At 47.6% G+C, this 21,511-nt stretch overlaps 1 protein-coding gene across 1 annotated transcript; it reads right to left on the bottom strand.

Annotated features, from left to right (window-relative positions):
* Positions 1 to 19,431: 19,431 nt before the first annotated feature.
* LOC123186562 (F-box/LRR-repeat protein At3g26922) lies at positions 19,432 to 21,284 on the bottom strand. The gene is made up of 3 exons (XM_044598302.1): positions 20,318 to 21,284; positions 20,047 to 20,190; positions 19,432 to 19,946 (listed from the first exon to the last, which is right to left on the bottom strand). Exon 1 carries the CDS (start codon positions 21,246 to 21,248, stop codon positions 20,403 to 20,405), a length of 846 nt encoding a protein of 281 aa, XP_044454237.1. The 5' UTR covers positions 21,249 to 21,284; the 3' UTR covers positions 19,432 to 19,946; positions 20,047 to 20,190; positions 20,318 to 20,402.
* Between the last annotated feature and the right edge of the window lie 227 nt (positions 21,285 to 21,511).

Below are 21,511 nucleotides of genomic sequence, written 5' to 3' on the forward strand. Positions count from 1 at the left end.
CAGGACCTTCTCGAAGAGAGAGCTGGCTGTGGTGAGGCGCGGGAGACGAGCGGCTGGCCGTGACGACACGCGGGCGACAAGTAGAGGAGGAAGGAAGGAGACAAGGGCTTTTTAGAGCTTTGAAAGTACAAGGGCTGAAAATACAAGTGAAAAAATGAAATAAAATCAAGAAAAAACACAATCTCTTATTATACTATTATCTCTCTTTTTTCTACACTATTATCTCTACTACTAGTATATATACTTAAAAAAGACGTACGGTTCCCTGATAACCCACAAGCATAGGGGATCGCAACGGTTTTCTAGGATAAAGTATTCAACCCAAATTTATTGATTTGACACAAGGGGAGCCAAAGAATATCCTCAAATATTAGCAGTTGAGTTGTCAATTCAACCACACCTGAAAGACTTAATATCTGCAGCAAAGTTTTAGTAGCAAAGTAATATGGAAGTAACGGTAACGGTGGTAAGAGTAGCAATAGTGATTTTGTGTAGCAAGCGTAACAGTAGCAACAGAAAAGTAACTTAGCAAAGATCAATATATGAAAAGCTCGTAGGCACCGGATCATCGATGGATAATTATGTCGGATGGCATTCATCATGCAACAGTTATAACATAGGGTGATATAGAACTAGCTCCAATTCATCAATGTAATGTACGGGATGTATTCCGTATATAGTCATACGTGCTTATAGAAAAAGAACTTGCATGACATCTTTTGTCCTACCCTCCCGTGGCAGTGGGGTCCTAATGGAAACTAAGGGATATTAAGGAATCTTTTTAATAGAGAACCGGACCAAAGCATTAGCACTTAGTGAATACATGGAATCCTCATACTACGGTAATCAACGGGAGTGGTACCGACTATTGTCACTCCGGGGTTGCCGGATCATAACGCATAGTATGTGACTACAACTTGCAAGATAGGATCAAGAACACACTTATATTGATGAAACCATAATAGGTTCAGATCTGAGTTCATGGCACTCGGGCCCTAGTGACAAGCATTAAGCATAGTAAAGTCGTACCAACATCAATCTCTGAACATAGTGGATACTAGGGATCAAACCCTATCAAAACTAACTCGATTACATGATAGATCTCACCCAACCCATCACCGTCCAGCAAACCTACGATGAGATTACTCAAGGACGACGGAGAGCATCATGGAATTGGCAATGAAGGATTGTTGATGATGACGACGGCGTCGATTTCCCCTCTCCGGAGCCCAGTACGGACTCCAAATCTTCTCTCCGAGGAAGAGCAGGAGGTGGCGGCGGCTCCGTCTCGTGAAATGCGATGAACTCTTCTCTCTGATTTTTTTCTCCGCGGATGTGAATATATGGAGTTAGAGTTGAGGACGAAGGAGCCACGAGGGGCCCACGAGCCTGCCAGGCGCGCCCTAGGGGGGCGCGCCTATAGGGCTCGTCACCCGTGGCAACTTACTTCCAGGTAATTCTTTCGCCAGCATTTTTTATATATTCCATAAAAATTCTCCGTAAGTTTTTAGGTCATTCCGAGAACTTTTATTTATGCACAAAAACAACACCAAGACAGTTCTACTGAAAACAACATCAGTCTGGTTTAGTTTCATTCAAATCATGCAAATTAGAGTCCAAAACAAGGGCAAAAGAGTTTGGAAAAGTATATACGATGGAGACGTATCAACTCCCCCAAGCTTAAAGCATTGCTTGTCCTCAAGCACTTCAGTTGACAAACTGAAAGAGACAAAGAAAAACTTTTACGAACTCTGTTTGATCTTGTTGTTGTAATTATGTCTAACTCATATTCAGGTTTTCAACAAAGACCATAGGCTAACCACATTTGCAATAACATTTAGGTCTCATGATGTACTCATATCAATGGCATAATCAACTAGCGAGCAATAATAATAAGTTTCAAATGTCAACACTTGAATCAAAACAATCATGATACAATATAAATAGATGGTATCTCACTAGCCCTTTCTGAGACCGCAAAACATAAATGCAGAACGCCTCTGAAGAACAAGGGCTGACTGGAAATTGTAATTCATGGCAAAGAAGGGGCGACGACGGCGGCGGGGCTCCTCCTCGCGACGGCGGAACCAGAACACGATGTGCCAATGCATCCAATCGTCGTACACAAGTATGATGGTGGCGAGCACGTCAGTGATGCTGCCCCAGATCTTGACGCCGGGACCTGAAGAGCCCCCGCCGTCGCCCGTGGAGGTGGTGGCCGCTGGAGGAAGTGCGGCCGCCGTGCACGGCCCTGCCGTGCAGTTGTCGAAGGGGCAATCAGACCCCTTCTGAGAATAGGAGCAGACACAGCTAGCCTGCGTTGTGGTGGCGCCCGGGTCAATGGTGGTGGCGGCATTGGGTTTTTTGGGGGGAGCCGACGAGGAAGGGGCTGGACGAGGCCGCCTCGTTGTTGTTGTTGGTGGTGGTGGTGGTGGTGGTGATGTAGAAGATGACCGCACACGGTGCGGACGCCGGGCAGAAGGCAAGGCAGGGCAGGCGCTCTGCGGCGGGCAGTTGCAGGGCGGGCACGGGTAGTTGCATTACTGCTGCGGCTGCCTTTTGGGCCAGGGGCATTGTTTTTCATATTAAACTTTTATACTTATTTAAACTATGTGTATCATATTATATTTGTAATTAATATATTTTTCGTATTATTGAACCACATAAAAATGTTTTTAAATAATAGTTATATTATTCATTGGTATTCAATTATAATGTATATTATTGAAAATTTTAATTCTATAAAATGAAAAATTTATGATTTAACAAAAAAATCTTTATTGTTATAAAATAATTTTTCTGATTTATTTTTCTAATATTGCATAAATGATGTAGTGTATATGCATTTGCATATCTATGTGTGTTTTTATGTATATTTTAATATTAGTGAATATTACAGTAGAGATTTCTAAATCATATACAAATTAACAAATATTTTAATAGTGGTTAAATCATATATGTATACATATATATATATATATATATATATATATATATATATTAACAAATATTTTAATAGCGGTTTCTGGTGTATATTAGGCAGTCATATTGCTAGAAACTTCTAGAGCATAGAAATTTGGACTTGCAAGCTGGTTCAGTAATAAAATCATTGAAGAAGAAAAAATATTTGTTTTTTATTATACTTTTACGTTTGGTTCCACTACATAACATGTTTGTCAAGATTTAAATGGTTTGATTTGATGCAAATGAGATGTCCTACGCGTTTATCAAATTAAAAATTGTGTGTTGGTTTAAACATTGAACCTATAATTTTCATTATGATATTAAGACATCCATATTGTAAAGAGAGACTAGTGTATTTGAACTCTATTTCGTCAGTCGGATTGGTTTGCCTATGCAAGGTATAACTTATTAACATGTGGTGTGAACTTATGCTTCTGCGTACATTGCTTAGAAATGTAAGTTTTAGTTGGGCCCTCCCATATTGGGGCCCGGGGCGGTCACCCCTTTTGCCTGTCCTATGGGCCGGTCCTAACCGCGCCGAGGACGAAGATCACCCCAGAGAGTTTCATCGATCCGGAGGGCAAAGAAGCGATTGCTTGCAGCGACCTACAAGTAGGTGGGAGTGGCTCAAGAAGAACAGGGCATGGAGACGGAGAGCCGCCAGAAAGAAGAGGCCAGTGATCGGCTCGGCAGGCTAGCTATCTACTAGTAGTAGTATGCAGCCAGAGGAACCGCGTGGTCGGTGCGAGCAGAGCAGTGGTCATCGATTCCCTCCCTCCCTGTGAGTGTGTGTGAGGGGCCGGGAGTTGCCAACGACTCCGGTCTGATAGACAGCGATGGATGGAGAGGGAGGTAGCTTCGTCGATCGGGGTTCCCATTCCATTTTTCCTCGGACTCATAATATTTTCCTTCCTATTTGGTATAATTTTTATACCCAAAGAATAAAAGATGTATGGATCGACCGGTGGCCAGCCGGTCTGGTCCATTCACTCCAACATACCGTCGGTCGTATGCCCACCCCTCCCACTGCGTCCCTTCCTCCCTCTCTATGAAGCTGCTGTAGAAACTTCGATTCAGCGGCTCCGTGAGGCGCGCCGACGAGGCAGGCGGCGGGGGACAGGGGGAGAAGTCGCGGCCAGCCTGGCGGCGTCGATTTGAAGTGGATTTGGCCGGCGGCAGAGGCAGGCGGCGGCGGCCGATCGCGCGGAAGGGGTGGGAAGTGGCGGTTGGCGGGCGGACGTGATTTTACATCTCCTGGAATTGGAGATGCAAATCTACACCGCAAAGTGGTATAGAATACCTCTCCGGGAGGTGGAGATGCAATTTTTTTTTTGCATCTACGTCGTATGTTGGAGCAGCGTTTTTGAGCCTCAGACATGCAAAAGATAGTTATTTTTGCATCTACATTTTTTATTGGAGATGCTCTTAGTGGTCTAAACGCTTTTATATTCTTTTACAGAGGGAATACTATGTATCCACATCCCCGGAAACCCAAGCCTTGCCAGACCTCCCTTCGCAGCTCCAGCCAAATGAAATTATAGCTTTTCATCCTCAAACCTCTCTAATCAGTTTCCTCTCAAAGCACCAAGTTTCAACAAATTTTGGCTATCTCAAACGTTTGCCTCCACCTTCCGACGCCAAAATCCGTCCACCCGCAGCCCCGTCTCCCCCTCCCCAAATATTTCCTCCCTCGCGTCTGCCAGAACACCCCCCCGCCCCCCGCCCCGCGTGCACCAGCCTCGCCTCCCTCTCCCCCACCTTGTCCTCCCTAGCCAACACCGGAATCGAGAGCTCTGGCGGCCTCATGTCGTCAGCAACGACCACGACACTACTGCATGTGACGGTGCTCCCATTAGCCACCGTGGGTAGCCATCATGTGTACTCAATTACTTAACAAGCGGGGGCGGTAAGATTTTATTTTCTTTGATTCTTTTCCTTTTTTTCCTTTTTTAATCTATTTTTATTTCAAAATAAATAAATGATTCATTATTTTTGGAAACATTGTTTATATTACCTACCCAGTATGAGTGTTGTTCGCACATTTTCAAAAAATTTCATGATATTTTGAAATACTTCACCTATTTTAATTAATGTTCATAAAATGCAAAAGTGTGCGAGCTTCTCAAGGAAATGTTCATGCTTCTTGAAGAAAGTACATATAATTTCAACAGGTGTTCATGCATTTTGGAGAAAAAAAATGCTCATATAAATTTTGTAAAATGTATTCGTACAAAGTGTTCACATTGAAAAACCGTTCATTTAATATATAAATTTTGAACATACTTTTATAAATTCTTAAAGCATTTTTAAAAATCACGTGTTAAAATATATTCATGTAATTCTAAAAGAAATCAGGCAATTATTGAAATATATTTTAACGTAACTTTAAGATTTTTTGTGACTTTCAAAAAATGTTCATGTAATTTTAAAAAAGAAAATAAAAAGTAGATGAAAAACAGAAGTTTCAACCACTGGAAAGTGTAATATAATCTAAATTTATGCTATTAGATTATATGACATTTGAAATTTCTAATGATATACTTCTTTGTGATGTATGCTAATGGCCTGGATTCAATTTCATATTTTGTTATCCTATCGGACCACTGGAAAGTATCACATTTCAATGTATTGAATTTCACATTTGCCACCAGGTAGTATGTCACTTCTAATTATAGTGCCATACAATACATGTTTCAATATATGTATTCCACATTTCAATATCACCTAGTACAATTTCAAATATCATTCCAATGCATATGACTCAAACTCAAACTAAGAATTGCGAAATATGTATTACAATGTCAGATCTCAACGTGAATGGGATGTGGTTCAAAAGTTGGAATGTGAAATGTGGATATCAATGTGAAATGTGGATTCCGGTGTCTTATATGACAACATGTCATTGGAATAAGCATTCCACCTTTTGTCAGCAATGCCATATTACAATGTCAACAGTTACAATTAACAAAATATAACTGGCATCTAAGTCATTAAGTCTAGAATGTGATTTATACTAATTTATGCCATACCAATGACAATTAAAAAATCTGTACACACATCGTAATGTCATTGAACTAACGGTTCACCTAATTAAATAGCACATTTCCTATGTGGCATCCGGCAACCGTAAATAATTTTGTGTTGGTAACGTTGTCAACTGAAAGCAACTCTCAGGTGGAGCAGACCCGGGGAGCTTGAGAAATCAGCCAGAGTTTGTGTTGGTAACCGTAAAGGTGCATGCACGAGAGACCATTGTAGCATCCGGCAACCGTAAATAATTTTGTAGTATCCGGCTCGCTCAATCAATGGGGGGCACTATGTGAAGTTGGACCCAAAAACCTGCTGCAGCAGTTGTATCTGGTCCTCGACCACACTTTTCTTAAACATGACTTGATTTTTTTAAGCAATAACTCCAGCATATATATGCACATTGCTGGGCAATAATTATACAAACCGCATGCGCTCAGAGTGAATTATAAAAAACCACTACATTGACGTCTACATTTACAGAAAATACTCATTTACGAATTTCTGCCACTAACCACTGATTTTCAGTCTAATCTTTTGCAGAAAACACTGATCGGTCTCTTTGGACATTTTAACCTCAATTATGGCATGTGGACCCCGCAAAAGTTGACCTAGGCCGCGACGGCGGTACAGTTGGGCGGCGAGCACCTTGGCCCAGGCCACGGCGGCGGTGCAGTTGGGCGGCGAGCAGCTCTTCGCTCGGCAGGAAAGAGCCGAGCGGCCCTTCGGTGCATGCTACGCGTTTGCCATGTCCAGTGTACAAGAGAGCACACGCACGATGACAGCAGCTGGGCAGGAGGAAGGAATGGTCGATCCCGATCTGGATCGGGGTAGGGAAGCGGGAGGGAGTATTTTTTTAGGGAGGGTTTTATGGGGAAAAGGCCAGTCCAACATCGTCTATTGTTTACCGTTACGCCACATCTCAAATGCGGCCCCACATGTCATAGTTGAGGTTAGAATGCCTAAAAAGACCGAATCAATGTTTTCTGCAAAAGATTAGATTGATAATTAGTGATAAGTGGCAAAAATTCGTAAACGGATGTTCTCTGCAAAACTAGGAGTCAATGTGGTGCCTTTTTGCAATCCAATCCACGCGGTGAAGCTAGCGCACCACCGGTGCAAGCAGGCTCATGAGTAGAGCTAGCCAGCAAGGTCAGTGAACCACCACCGGCTTCTAAAAAAGCACAATGGAGGGAGGGATGGAGGGAATCGCGTCTATCAGCAGATGACGCAAGGGTCGTCCTCGGCATGTGCTCGGGCTCTTGTGGTCGCCATCCAACATGTCTACATCGATCTGGTATACAAGTGCTCGCATCGCATGGCTGTAGTAGTAGAACTTGTTGTCCCATGCAAGCATCATTACTTTACTGTACAAACCAAATTAACCAGATGAGTTGAATCGCAGCAGCAGAGCACGGCACAGCACAACAGAGCGTATCGATACAGGCATGCTCCTCCGTACCATTTGTGCTCCGGCTCCGGCAGCCACGCCACCATGGTGCGCGCGCACGGCGAGCAGAGAGCGACCGGTGTGGATGTCGCTGTCGTTCATGTGTCCATCTCATGCAAATAGAGTTGGTATGTGTTGCACCGCCTCGTCTCGCAGCTCCCGTGCATCCACCGGCCGGCATAGGTCAGTATTGCGACGCGGCGAGCGCTCGTGAGACCCTGTCCTGGATGAACGGCAGCAGCAGCAGCACCGTCCACTCCCGCTAGCCATTTCATGCGGCGGCTGCTTGCTGTGCGTGCGTATACATATAGAGCTGTGTTTGTATTTCCTTGTGTGTGTACACGTGCATGCATGTTGTGAATGGTGAGAAGCTGCACGATCGAGTGCGCCAAGCAGCGGTAGGCTGCGTGCTAACCAGACGCCCAAGGCCGGCCGGGAGATGCATGGTCGTGGAAGACTTCGTTGTGGTGGCCATCCATCCATCCCACACGTCCCCATCGATCTCTGCCTGCCTCGCGGCCTTCTTCTTGTGGTGGCTTCCTCGGCCTCGGCCTCGGTATGTACATGCATGCATGCTCCTCCGCGCCATTTGTGAGGCAGGCAAGCAGGGTTCATCCCATCTGTTTGTTGGGCAGTCGAGTTGAGTCTCGAACGATTGATGATTATATTGTTACTGCCAATGACTTGCGAGGCAGGCACACAGGGAGCCTTTTTTGGGGTCCGTTGCTGGCTTTTGCATGATGATGCGTCTTGGTTTGCAACTTGTTCTGCAGAGAGAAGCGACGGGGAAGACAAGACCAACCGACACAAGTGCCGCTCCTTCCTTCCTTTCCCAGGCCCGGGCGCAGCAGAAGACCTCAACGCGGGGAGGACAGGAAAGGTGCTAGCTCCTTGTCACTTCCTTCCTTTTTACCACAATCCTCCTCACAGTTATAATTATACGACGAGTACTAGTACTACTACTCAAGGCAAGGGCGTGACATCTTCTTCCATGTGATCGTCTCATGCATCGATCCACCGTCTCGTCTCTCCATCCAGGATCATTTCCACACGGCCAAGTTTGATGTCTCTCACATCCGCACTCTCACTTCTACTGCACAAATAATTTCCTACTAATTGTTTCACGTGTATATCCCTTTAATTTCGTTTTGTTATTATTTTCATCATTTACTATATAATTATATAATAATTCGTCTAGACGTTGTGTTTCAATATCTAAGTTATGTCTCTAGAGAATATGAATCTAGTCACGAGACATGACAAGAAATTAGAATTGTAGGCATAATAAAGGAGTTGTACATAAGTTGATTATAGTTAGATTTTTTTTTCTACTTGTGAAACAGGCCGCATTTTAGAGTTTGGCACAGCGCCCCAATTCTTTTGTCGGCTCGGCCATGCTCCTTGCTTCCTCCTCCAGCGTATGCTTCGACGACTATAGGAGGTGGGAACCCCGGGTTTTGCTCCGGCCGTAGAGGCGTAGATAGGGTAGGCTTCGGGTGTGGGGCGGCGATGCTTCTGACGGCGACAACAACGCCACATCCAAGAATAATGCCTCGGCTCCGGTCTCGTCTCGACGGCGTCCATGGCGGCGTCAAGGAGCCGATGGGGTCAGTTTCCTACAGACCCTTTCAGTATGTGGGTTTAGCTCTTCACCCGGTGGTCGTCGTCCCAGGCGGTGTCACTAGTGGGCGAGAGAGAATGGCGGTTTCAGACAGGATTGATGGTAGCGCATCTGACATTTGGCCTCGACGACTGACGGTGCCTCCAGGACTTGAGGAGGGTGGGGACGATTCCCGGTTGACGCACCAGCACGACAAAGGTCGTGCCGACGGCGGGCTTCTTCATCGACTCACAACGCCTTTTTGAGCTATGGCTTTCCTATGAGTCCGGCGATGGTTAGCGGCAGCGATGGCAGTTGCAGGAGTACCTGAGCTTCTTCTGCAAAGTTTTGTGACCACATGTTGTCTTTCGACCCATTCTGGTCAGTTCCATGTGCGTGCTTGTATTCACTTCATTTGTGATTAATCATACATGCGGTTAACTTTAATAATACTGCTGCAAAAGGCTAGTGTATTGCTGCTATGCACTCTTATTTATTTTTCTCCCATGCACTAGCTAGTACTAGGACTACAGGTAACTGGACAAGACCGATACTCTAAAAGAATGACACCACCATTACTCGCATGAACTCAAATACGGAAGGCAAAAAAAAAAGCAATGGTATTAGTTGCCAAATCATCTTGAAAATGTTGTGTACCATGTGTGTGTGTGTGTTGTTGCGACCACTTTGGAGTGTCTGACACAACATTGCTCCATGCTGCAAGTGCTTGCAACAATTGATTTTTTTTTGGGTTGAATATTGCATGCGCAGAGTATCATTGTTCTTGACGTTTTTTCTGCAAAGCAGGATTGCCATACTGCATGGTTGTGTGATGGTGCATGCTGCAAGGCAGGTGCTTCGCAGTGCAGGGCCAGACACACGATGTTGTGATGCTCCGAAGCCAACCACGCGGCACTACATGATGCAAGTAGGAGTGTAGGACACACAACGCTGTAGGGCCGAACAACTTTTTTTTTTGCTGCAACAAAGCCTACCGCCCAATGCTGCAATGCCGTCCAGCGCTGCAACAAACCTGCAATGCCGACGACCGTTGTTTTTGTAGCTCATAGCGACAAGGTTCAGGTCCGGGATATACCAAATACACACTATAGGTTCGCCAAGGACAAGATTTAAACGAAAAGACAAAGAGGCCTAAGCTAAAGATGGGCAAGGAATACAAGCTATAAAAGGAAGGGAGCGGGAAGGTACTGAGCAGAGTAGCCACCAAGTCAGTCAGCACACCAGTAGCTAAAAAAGCGGATGGAATCGCGTCGCGGTAGGCCGGCGGCTAAAAATGCACAAGGGAAGGGAAGGGAGCGGAGCAGATGACGCACGTACGCAGATGGGCTCCTCCCTCCTGGATCGGCATCCCACACGTCCACATCGATCCATCTGGTAGGCGTCTCCCTCTAAGGGCCCGCTTGGATTCGGTGTAAGATATTACATCCGGATTTTGTATACACTTGTATTATACCGGCCGCAGCGTGAGTTTCGCCGGGAGAAAAAACGACGCCTAGAGGTCTGTATCGTTTTTACAGGGGTATTGAGAGGCCAAACGCTAATCCAAGCGGAGCCTAAGTGTGTGTGTCACGCTGAGTGAAGTGAGATACGGACGGGTCGTCTCCTCGCATGGAGCTAGCGTCCGGCTCCAGAAAGATTGGACTGGTGTGTGGCACTTGTTCTCGCGGCACATGGATTGGATTGGGCCATTTGTGAGGCAGGCAGGGTCCATCCGAGGAGGAGTCGAGTCGAGTCTCGAAAGATTGATAATGGGGTGTACGTACGTACGCAGGGGAGTGCTAATAATACGTACTCCCTTTATAAACTAATATAAGAGTTTTTTATAGATTACTAATCAAGGACGTGACATCTTCGTCCGCGTGATCGATCGCCTCATCGATCGATCCATCTCGATGTGTGTCATACCGTCTCGCCTCTCCATCACTCCCTCACGTACGCCTGCCTCATCCAGGACCATTTCCACAAGCCCAAGTTTTTCTTTTTCCGGGCCACACGGCCACGTTTGACGTCTTGTGAGTTCCGCACTCTCGCTTCCACAAATAATTTCCTGCTGACTGGATTGTTTGATGATGCCTGCGTCCCTTTAATTAATTTTGTTATTATTTCCTCATTCATATTCATATATAATCATATACTATTTGTGTTTCAACATCTAAGTTATGCCCTCTAGCTAGAGAATACATAATATGAATCTAGTTATGTACGAGGCATGCCAAGGAAATTAGAATTACAGGGCTTAATTCAATGTCATAAAGGAGTTGTAGATAAGTTGATTGTAGTTCGGAGATTTTTCTACTAGTGACACAGGCCGCACTTTACAGTTTGGCACAGGGCCTCGAATTTTTTTGTCGGCCCGCCCAGGCCAGCTCCTTCCTTCCTTCGGGCACGCCTGGGAGCGCTCCTCGTTGAGTATGATGCGCTCAACGGCCGTCTCCGTGGTCGCAGTGAGCATGCACAGACTCGCCAGGAGGAGCGTGGACTCCCCGGTCCCGCCTTCTGCCAGGTTGACCTGCTCCTTGTGTTCGCAGAGGTGCTCAGTGCAGTCCCGCGAGAAGTACCCCGGCTTGTTGCAATTGTAGCACTTGACCTTGCTCATGTCGCGGCCACCGTTTCCGTTGTGACCGCCGGAGCCGCCGGCATTGCCGCCACCATTCTGAGGTGGGCGAGAGTCCTTTCTCCGCCCCTGGTTCTTGCCACGGAGGTTGTTCTGGCCACCGTTACCACCGCCGCCACCAGAGCCTTGGCCACCCTCGCGCCCTTGCTTGTGCGCCTCCCACTGCTGCTCATTGAGAAGGAGCTGCCTGCCCCCATGGCTCGGTGCGGGCGCAGCGCAACGCTCCTCGGCGATCCGCAATCGGCCTAGGAGTTCCTCAACCGAGATCGTCCTCGGGTCGAGAAGTGTTTCGATCGCCGCTGCTAGCGATCTGCAAGTATCGTGAGGGAACAACATGCAACAGCTTCTGCACGACACGTACCTCCTCGACGTTGTTGCCAAGGGTGTGCGGCTGGTTGACGAGGCTGGTGATCCGCATCCCGAAGGCGTCGAGGGTCTCGCCGTATTGGAATGTGATCTGCTCGAACTCCACGCGGAGTCGTTGTGCGGTGGCCTCACGCACGCAGTTCACCCCATGTGCATGACCTTCAAGGTATCTCAGGCCTCCTTCCTTGATGACGAGGACGCCGAGCATCTCCGGCGGGATGGCTCGGAGAAGGACGCCAAGCGTTGTCTTGTCGTCGCGCATGTGTTGCGCATTGCCCTGGATCTTGTCCCAGAGCCCCCACGGCTCCAGGTGCACTTTCATCACCAGCAACCACTCGATGTAGTTCGTGGAGGTGAGAGTCGGGAACGTGGTGCCGGTGCGCGCTCCATGGCCGCCGCCTGGTGGATCACCACCTGCCGCTCCCGCCTCACGCCCGCGGCTGCGCTCCCGTGGTGGAGTCGCCGAGCGGCTCGGCCCACCCCCGCCTCTTTGTCCAAGATGGTGGCCGGGATCGCAGGAACGAGGCTTGATGCCACTTGTTAGGAAACTAGGCTCACTAATCTCACAATCACAGAATGGACAGTGGTTTTTGCGTCGCGTGCAATTTCTTGTTTTTCATTCTCTGCTACTCCATCTGTTTCTAAATATTTGTCTTTTTAAAGATTTCAAATAAAGTACCATATACGGATGTATATAGACATATTTAAGTGTAGATTCGCTCATTTTCTTCATATGTAGTCACTTTTTAAGAATCTCTAAAAAAATACTCCCTCCGTTCCTAAATATTTGTCTTTCTAGAGATTTCAAATGGTATCTATATACGGATGTATATAGACATATTTTAGAGAGTAGATTCACTCATTTTCTTCATATGTAGTCACTTGTTAAGAATCTCTAAAAAAATACTCCCTCCGTTCCTAAATATTTGTCTTTCTAGAGGTTTCAAATGGTGACTACATATGAAGCAAAATGAATGAATCTACTCTCTAAAATATGTCTATATACATCCGTATATAGACACCATTTGAAATCTCTAGAAAGACAAATATTTAGAAACGGAGGGAGTATATATTTAGAAATGGAGTGAGTATTTATTTGTTACTACAAAGAAGATGAGGCCGGTGGCGATCCTGACTATGCGGCACGATCCCACGAGTGCCGATCGTCGTGTCTCCTTAGGCCACCTGCGAGCGAGACTAGCGGGCCAAGGACGCGATCACGCCCAAGTTGTGTCTATCTAGCTGCTTATTTGAAGAGGAAATAAACCAAGACAAACCAACGACTAGATTAGCTAACAGCGCGCCACCGGCTGCAGGAAGGCAGTGAGTAAGAGTAGCCGCCAAGTCAATCAGCAAACCAAAAATGCACAAGGGAATCGCTCCTCCTCGATCAGCACGGTGAGGGGGCAGGTGCTCGCGGTCGCGGCGTTCTCTCTTGTGGTCGCCATCCCACACGTCCACATCCATCCATCTGGTAAGTGTGTGCCGTTGGTGGCTTGATGGCTTTTGTGTCTTGGTTTGGTTGACTCTATATAACCGCTGCAGCTTCTTGTGCAGAGAGGGAGGCGACCGGGAAGAGGAAGAGGAACACACAAGTGCGAGTGGCACCGATCCATCGAGGGTTTGCATCGATTGACGAACCAAGATTTTCCGGTGAGGTGTTACTACTCAAGGGCGTGACATCTTGGTCTACGTTGTTGAGTATATATGTTATGTGCATATTTTGTCGGAGAACTATCTGTGGCAGAAAGCTCGCTCTTCGTCTATCATCAGGGCTCTGACCCGGCCTACTTGCTGCTCTATATCAACGACATCGTTCTGACGGCATGTACGGCTGGTCTCCTCAGTCAGCTCACGGCTTGTCTTCGCACTGAGTTCGCCATCAAGGACTTGGGTCCTTTGCACTACTTCCTTGGTGTCGAGGTGGTGCGCCGTCCGGATGGCTTCTTCCTTCATCAGCGGAAGTACGCTCACGAGCTCCTGGAGCGCGCCGGCATGCTTAACTGCAAGCCCGCCTCCTGCCACGGATGTTGATACGAAGGCCAAGCTTCCTGTTGATACGAAGGCCAAGCTTCCTGCCACGGATGGTTCTCCTGCTTCGGATGCTGCTTTCTATCGGTCTATCGTTGGTGCTCTCCAGTACCTCACTCTGACTCAACCGAAGATACAGTATGCCGTGCAGCAGGTGTGTCTTCATATGCATGCTCCTCGAGACGTTCACTGGGCTGCCGTCAAGCGGATTCTTCGTTATATTTGTGGCACTATGGATCTTGGCGTCACGCTTCACGCCTCCGCCGACACCGCCCTCACCGCCTACTCCGATGCAGACTAGGCGGGTTGTCCTGACACTCGTCGCTCTACTTCGGGCTATTGTGTCTACCTTGGACCCTCACTTATCTCGTGGTCGTCCAAGCGACAGCCTACGGTCTCCCGTTCCAATGCTGAGGCTGAGTATCGTGCAGTGGCCAACGCTGTCGTCGAGTGTTCGTGGCTTCGCCAGCTGCTTCAGGAGCTCCCTTGCCCTGTTGACCGTGCCACGGTGGTCTACTACGACAACGTCTCGGCGGTCTACCTCTCCGCTAACCCGGTGCATCATCGACGGACCAAGCATATTGAGTTGGATATTCATTATGTTCCGGAACAGGTGGCCCTTGGCCATATTCGTGTTTTACACGTCCCTACTTCCCAACATTTTGCCGATATCATGACCAAGGGCTTGCCTACGGCGTCATTTGAGGAGTTTCAGTCCAGTCTTTGCGTCAGCCGCGGTGCCGCTTCGACTGCGGGGGTGTTTGAGTATATGTGTTAGGTGCATATTGTGTACTGGGCCCGTCTCTTAATTTTTTGTATAGTTGAGGTCCGTGAACCACCTTTGTACATCATATATACATGCCTATGCACGAAGAGCAATATTCGTGCAATTCACACATCTTACACACGTGATCGATCGCCTCATCCATCCATCTCTATCGGTCTCGCCTTCCCATCAATCCATCACGCCTCATCAAGCTACCACATGCATGCCTGGATACATTGGGAAAACATTTCCACAAGCCCAAGTTTGTCTGCCTTTTGTTTTTTTGCTTGCGGGGCCACAAGGCCAGGTTTGATGTATGTGAGTTCCGCGCTCTCACTTCTACAGATAATTTCCTACTGGATGTTTGATTGATGATGCGTGCGTCCCTTTAATTTCGTTATTATTTCCATCATTCATATAATCATATATTTGTGTTTCAACATCTAAGTTATGCCCGCTAGCTAGAGAATACATAATATGAATCTAGTTATGCACGAGGCATGGCAAGAAAATTAGAATTACAGGGTTTAATTCAATATATCATAAAGGGGTTGTAGATAAGTTGATTATAGTTAGGAGATTTTTCTACTGGTGAAACAGACCGCATTTTAGAGTTTGGCACAAGGTCCCGAATTATTTTGTCGGCCCGGCCCTGCTCCTTCCTTCCTTCCTTCCTTCAGGCAAAGTCGTTGGTCCCTGCCTCCTCCAGCGACCAGAGGGAGTGGGGACCCCAGGGTTTTTCTCCGACCGTACATAGGGTAGGCTTCGTGTGTGGGGTGGCGTTGCTTCTGACAGTGACAGCAACGCCGCATCCAAGAATAATGCCTCGGCTCCAATTTCGTCTCAACGGCATCCATAGCAGCATCAAGGAGCTAGCCGATGGGCGGCTCAATCTCCTATAGACCCTTTCGGTCTGTGGGTTTAGGTCTTCACCCGGTGGTCGTCGTCCCAGGCGGTCTCATTGCTGGTCTCCTGTAGACCCTTCTGGTATGTGGGTTTAGGCCTTCATCTGACGTTTGGCCTCAACGACATCGACGGCTGATGGTGGCTTCGGGACACGAGGAGGGTGAGAACAATCCCCGGTCGACGCACCAGCACGACAAAGGCCGTGCCTACGGCGGGCTTCTTCATCAACTCACAACGCCTTTCTGGGCTATGGCTTTCCTACGGGTCCGGTGATAGTTACCGGCGGCACTGGCAGTTGCAGGAGTACCTCAGTTTTTTCCGCAAAGTTATGTGACCACATGTTGTCTTTCGACCTATTCTGGTCGGTTCCGTGTGCGTGCTTGTATTCACCTTATTTGTGATTAATGATACATGCGGTTAACTTAAAAAAACTACAAAGGCTAGTGTATTGCTCCTATGAACTCTTTTTTTCTCTCCCATGCACTAGCTAGTACTAGGGCTACTGGTAGCTACAGGATAAGACCGATACTCTAGAAAAATGACACCACCATTACCCGCATGAACTCAACGAGGGAAGACAAAAAGAATGAGCAGTGGTAATAGTTGCCAAATCATTTAAAAAATGTTGTGTACCGTGTGTGTGTGCGCGCGCGCGCGCGTGTGTGTGTGTGTGTGTTGTTGCGGCCACTTTGGAGTGTCTGCTACAACATTGCTCCATGATGCAAGCGCATGCAACAATTGATTCGGTTTGAATGTTGCGTGCATAGAATATTTTTGTTCCTGGCGGTTTTGCTGCAATGCTGCAAGGTAGGTGCTTCACGATGCAGGGTCTGCTGCAAACCGAGACACAATGTTGCAATGGCGGCCAATCAAAGCTTTCGCAAACTGGACCGACAATGCTGCAATGCAAGAAGTTTTATTTACTGCTCCGAAACCGACCGCACGACACTACATGATGCAAGTCGGACACACAATGTTGTACGGTCGAACATCATTTTTTTGCTGCAACAAAGCCTACCGCCCAACGCTGTCCAGCGCCACAACAAACCAGACATACGACACTGCAATGCCGACAACCGTTATTTTTGTAGCTCATAGCGACAAGGTCCAGGTGCAGGATATGCCAAATACACACTATAGGTTCGCCAAGGACAAGATTTAAACAAAAGACAAAGAGGCCTAAGTAAAGATGGGCAACGATTGGAAAACAAAAAACAGGATATCATGAACCTGCAGAGGATCCAGAAATAGCAGTCTTCGGTCGATGCCTTCATTGATCACTTGGGCTCTGAGATTAGGCACAGGTTGGCTGTACTGAGGAGAGATATCCATCCACGTTTGGGCCAACTCAACTTCAGAAATCTTCATTTCATGTTCGAAACAGCATGCGGAGACTTGATGGACAAGTTCACTTAAATTTTCTTCAGAGGGTAAGAGGATAGGCTCGGCAAAAACTCCTGTCGCGTAGTGTAAGATTTCTGTCTATGCAGGCCCAAGAGAGGAAGTAATCAGAATAGATCCTGCATGAAGAGCATTAAGGATCCTGCTTGAAGCAATGGCAAAAGCAGTGCCAGCCAAAGTTACCCGCAATAGCTGGAGAGGGCAGCCGTGGTCGAATAAGGTGCAGATCCTCTATGATAACCTTCTCAGATGCTCTGATCTCCTTAATAGCGTTGACGAAGCCAGCATCAGAGTCTTTCAAGCCAACAGATGTGTCAGCAGTCTGTTCTTCAGAGATGTAAATGGAAGCAGGGGCAAGCACAGGCTCCGGCTGAACAGCAACAGTCATATCAACTTTTCCAGGATAAGGAGGGAGTTCAGGGTTGACAGGGGATATAACTACTATCATTTTGACGTCAGGAAAATGTACATGAGCTCCAAAGAGAGTTTAAAATGAGCTTCTCCCTACAGAACCAGCGATCGTCCTTCGGACCACGAATAGAAAAGAAGCAAAAAGGCACACAGAAACACTTCATAACACGAATAGAAAAGAATGACGTAGTACACCATAGGTAGAGGCAACGCAACACATACAGGTGAGCAATAGGCAAACAAAACATCAGTATCAAATATTTCTACTGGTATTCAAAGACCAACGTGCTCTAAATGTAAAAGAATCATGCATTGTTCAGTTCTTAGAGGAGAAGGTTCATTGGCACCAAACAGTACATATGTAAAGCAAATTATTACTGAAACAGATCTTCGTTTACATATAGAGAAAATGCAAGAAGAAAAACATGCACCACTAAACACCCGCGAGGAAAGCAGAAGCGGCCTCTCTAGTGGCAAATTCCAAATAACGCGCAAAGTGGCAAATCTGTACAAAGAACCAATTTCAGTGTAAAGGCAGATCTTTCATTGACAAAGAACACAAGAGAATCAAGTAATGTAGTTGGATCGATCAATAAACATGTGTATTTTGAAGATACACCTCAGTGAAAAGTGGCGTTTCCTGGTAATCTATACCACAACAATGACAAAGCTGGGCAAACATGGATAATAGCTGAGGCACGTGATTAAACTGAAATTACTCGGGAAACACATCACAGGGAACTAATGATCATTACTGATAAATGACACTCCTGCAGATCCACACAAAATGGTGAAAACCCTTAATGTGGCCAGTGCCACTATAACCTCACTAAGTTCACAATCAAGTCAATTCCATGGTATCCATCAACTAACTATATTTCAACACCAAGAAAGATACGTGCAAGGAATATGTAATATATAGAGAAAAAAGAGAAAACAAAGTGAATCATACCTGAGATAGATGCTAGTTTCCATCAAGATACCCTAGATAACTGCTACCTTCTTCATGTAAAAAAAAACATATAAATACCTCACTGGAATACAATAACTCCTACCTTCTTCATGTAAAATGGCGACGGCATAAGAGTTTGAGCATAATTCTAAATCCATTTAATTGGTTCAAACCTTAGATGCCCTAATCCAGAGGCCTTGTATGAGATTGGAGAAACGCAAAAGGAATTCAGAGGATTGTGCCTGCGAGGTTCGAACTCCTAGTTTCGAAACAGGACCAGGTGACCACAAATCAAACCAACTCCAATAGCTGGATAACATAATTGATTTGCAGCTCAACAGATCAGAAATGTAGGCTCAGACCATCAGTCTCTCTCGCTCTCTGATTTCTGTTGACACACGCACGCAGTTTTCAGAACGATGGCTGCCTCAGAGTTTCAGAGAAAAAACAGAGGAGACAGTACTATTTGGTTCCGGGCAACACATGCCCTTTTCTTCTTCTTTTTCAATTAGCCTGTTCATTACAACGAATGACTAAACATTTATGCCTAAACTGACTTAAACACTGAACTGACGCACCCAGCGGTTCAACTCACCAGGACAGAAACACATTCTGTCACCTATGCAAGTTGGCTTCAGTTGCAGGCAAACTGCAACATGCCGCTACACTTCAGCACACCACACAGTTGTGCTGTTCATACTTATGAACATAGGCGTGTACTTATTCAACTCGGTGACAAAACAACAAGTTAAACTCTAACAAGAATGAACATAACATACTAGATAATCTGGATTCACGCACACAAACAGCAAACAGAATAATAAGCTAAAGACAGCCAACATTCCAACGATCATCTTGTAGCATGATACTGGTACTGGTACATATTTAGAGCAAGTTTTGTGATGTAACATCACGGAAGCAACTTGCTAGAGAAATGACATGAACTGCAGATAGATAGATACAAGTTGTCTGATGACAATCAGATCTAAGTACCTGCCAGAATGTCTTCTAACAGAGGAACAATGCTACTAATTATTAACCTTACAGCAGCGATTCATAATAGTCTTTCAAGTCAAAAGGGTCAGCGGGCGAAACCTCTGATGCCAGCCTGACGCCATAAACCGGCCGTGACCCATCGCTGTATATGCTCTTGTATACTTGGAGTTTGCAAGTTTCATTTGCCCATTTTGCACAAGTCAGAGGCTTCAGCATGGCACTCACGTCAACCTCCGAAGACAAGTAGACCACAACCACCATCTTCTCCAGCACCCGAGCCTTCTCGGCGACGAACTTAAGGAAAGCAACTTCATTTGTCGACCCTCGGAACTCACGGAATATTAACTTCTTCAATTGCTGCCGGATACACGTAATGGGACCGCCCTCCAGCCAAAACTTGAGACCGACCTTGCCGGTAGGCTCCTCACACGCCTTTTCAGACTGCAAAAAAAGAAGGTATCAAATTGGATCATAAAGCAATTAATCTAGCTAAGCACGCTACGTAGATAGATAGTGGCAATGTAAAATGATCTTTGAATACCTGGAAATGAAGCGTCTCGACGTTGGGAAAACATCGGAGGAAGTTAGGCACTTTCTTGAGGTCACTGCAGACTTGGAATTTAAGTTCCAAGGCCAGGATCTTGACACTCGGGACAAGGGTGCTGGTGGTCAACTTAGTCCCAGCCTGCAATGCAAATGTTGAAGATATGCTAATTAAGATCATATTTTGGATGGCATGGCACACATGTTACTGACAAATGTATACTACATATGAAGTTATGAACTACTCCAAGTGTATACAATGTGATGACCTTGATAGCGGTGTTGCCAATCTCCAAGTCATGCTCTCCTGGCTGAAGGTATCCAATAACACGCAGCTTGGGCGCATGGCCAATCTTAACGCTGCAGCACCTCCGGATCGGACTTGCTGCCGAGGCGGAGGCCCCATGACTGCAAGAGGCTCTCCAGGCGAGGGGCGTCCACCACCAAGACCTCCGCCACGATGGAATAGCAGAGCTGGACGCAGCGCACGCTGTGGCTGACGAGGCGGAGGCGCACTGGGACCTGTGACAGAATGACGGTGAGGATCTCCAGGACGGGGCTGCTGTCGAGCAGGAAGGCGAGGTCGCGGTCCTCCACGGCGACGAGGGAGAGGCCGAGCTCCCGGAGGTTGGGGAAGGCGGCGGAGCGCGGGACGGCGGCCGTGTCCGGGAGCCTCCAGGCGCTGAGGAAGAGGCGGGTGAGGGGGGCGCAGCGGAAGAGCGTGGCGGGGAGGCGGATGTCGAGCGGCCACGGGCGGTTGATAAAGGCGAGCTCTTGGACGCCCTTGGCGGCGAGGACGTCGAGCCAGCGCGCGATCTCGCCCCGGTGCGCGTCCATGGTGGTGCGTGTGAGGTGGACGCAGCGGAAGGGCCCCGGGTGCGCCGCGAGCACGCGGGTGACGAGGTCGGCGAACCTGGATGAGTCCTCCTCGCCGACGCCGAGCGGGAGGAAGTGGGTGTCGGCGACGACGAGGGGCGCCGAGCGCCAGAAGGGGCGCCAGCGCGAGGCGAGCGCCGCGGTGCGCGCGCCGTCCGCGGCGGGGAGGAGGGAGATGATGTCGCGGAGGAGGCGGTCGGGGAGGGCGCTGATGCGGTCGGCGCCGCCGGGGAGCCAGGCCGCGCCGGCGAGCGAGAGAGGGGCGGCGGGGGAGACGGGCGGCATGGGGAGGGAGCATTGGACGACGGTCCTCACCATGTCCATGCCGGGCCCCAGCGACCCGGGTCCAAGGCCGTCCCTCTCCAGGCTGGCCTCAAACCGCTCCATGCTGACGCCGATGAACGGCTCCGGCGGCGATTTGACATGGCCGGCGAAGTGGTGTGGACTGTGGAGGCGATAGTGGCTAGCGAGTGGAGTGAGCTCGTGCCTGCTTAGGGTTGGGCATGTTCTTCTTGGGTTGGGCCAAATGTTGCAAGCAGGCTGGTCGCGGCCCAAAATATGTGAACACATTCAAAAAATATATTTAC

The sequence above is a fragment of the Triticum aestivum genome, chromosome 2A (genome assembly GCF_018294505.1).
Source record: "Triticum aestivum cultivar Chinese Spring chromosome 2A, IWGSC CS RefSeq v2.1, whole genome shotgun sequence".
NCBI lineage: Eukaryota > Viridiplantae > Streptophyta > Magnoliopsida > Poales > Poaceae > Triticum > Triticum aestivum.

Excerpts from the sequence above, each read along its gene's own strand:
- LOC123186562 (XM_044598302.1), bottom strand. The coding sequence starts at position 21,248 with ATGGACATGGTGAGGACCGTCGTCCAATGCTCCCTCCCCATGCCGCCC.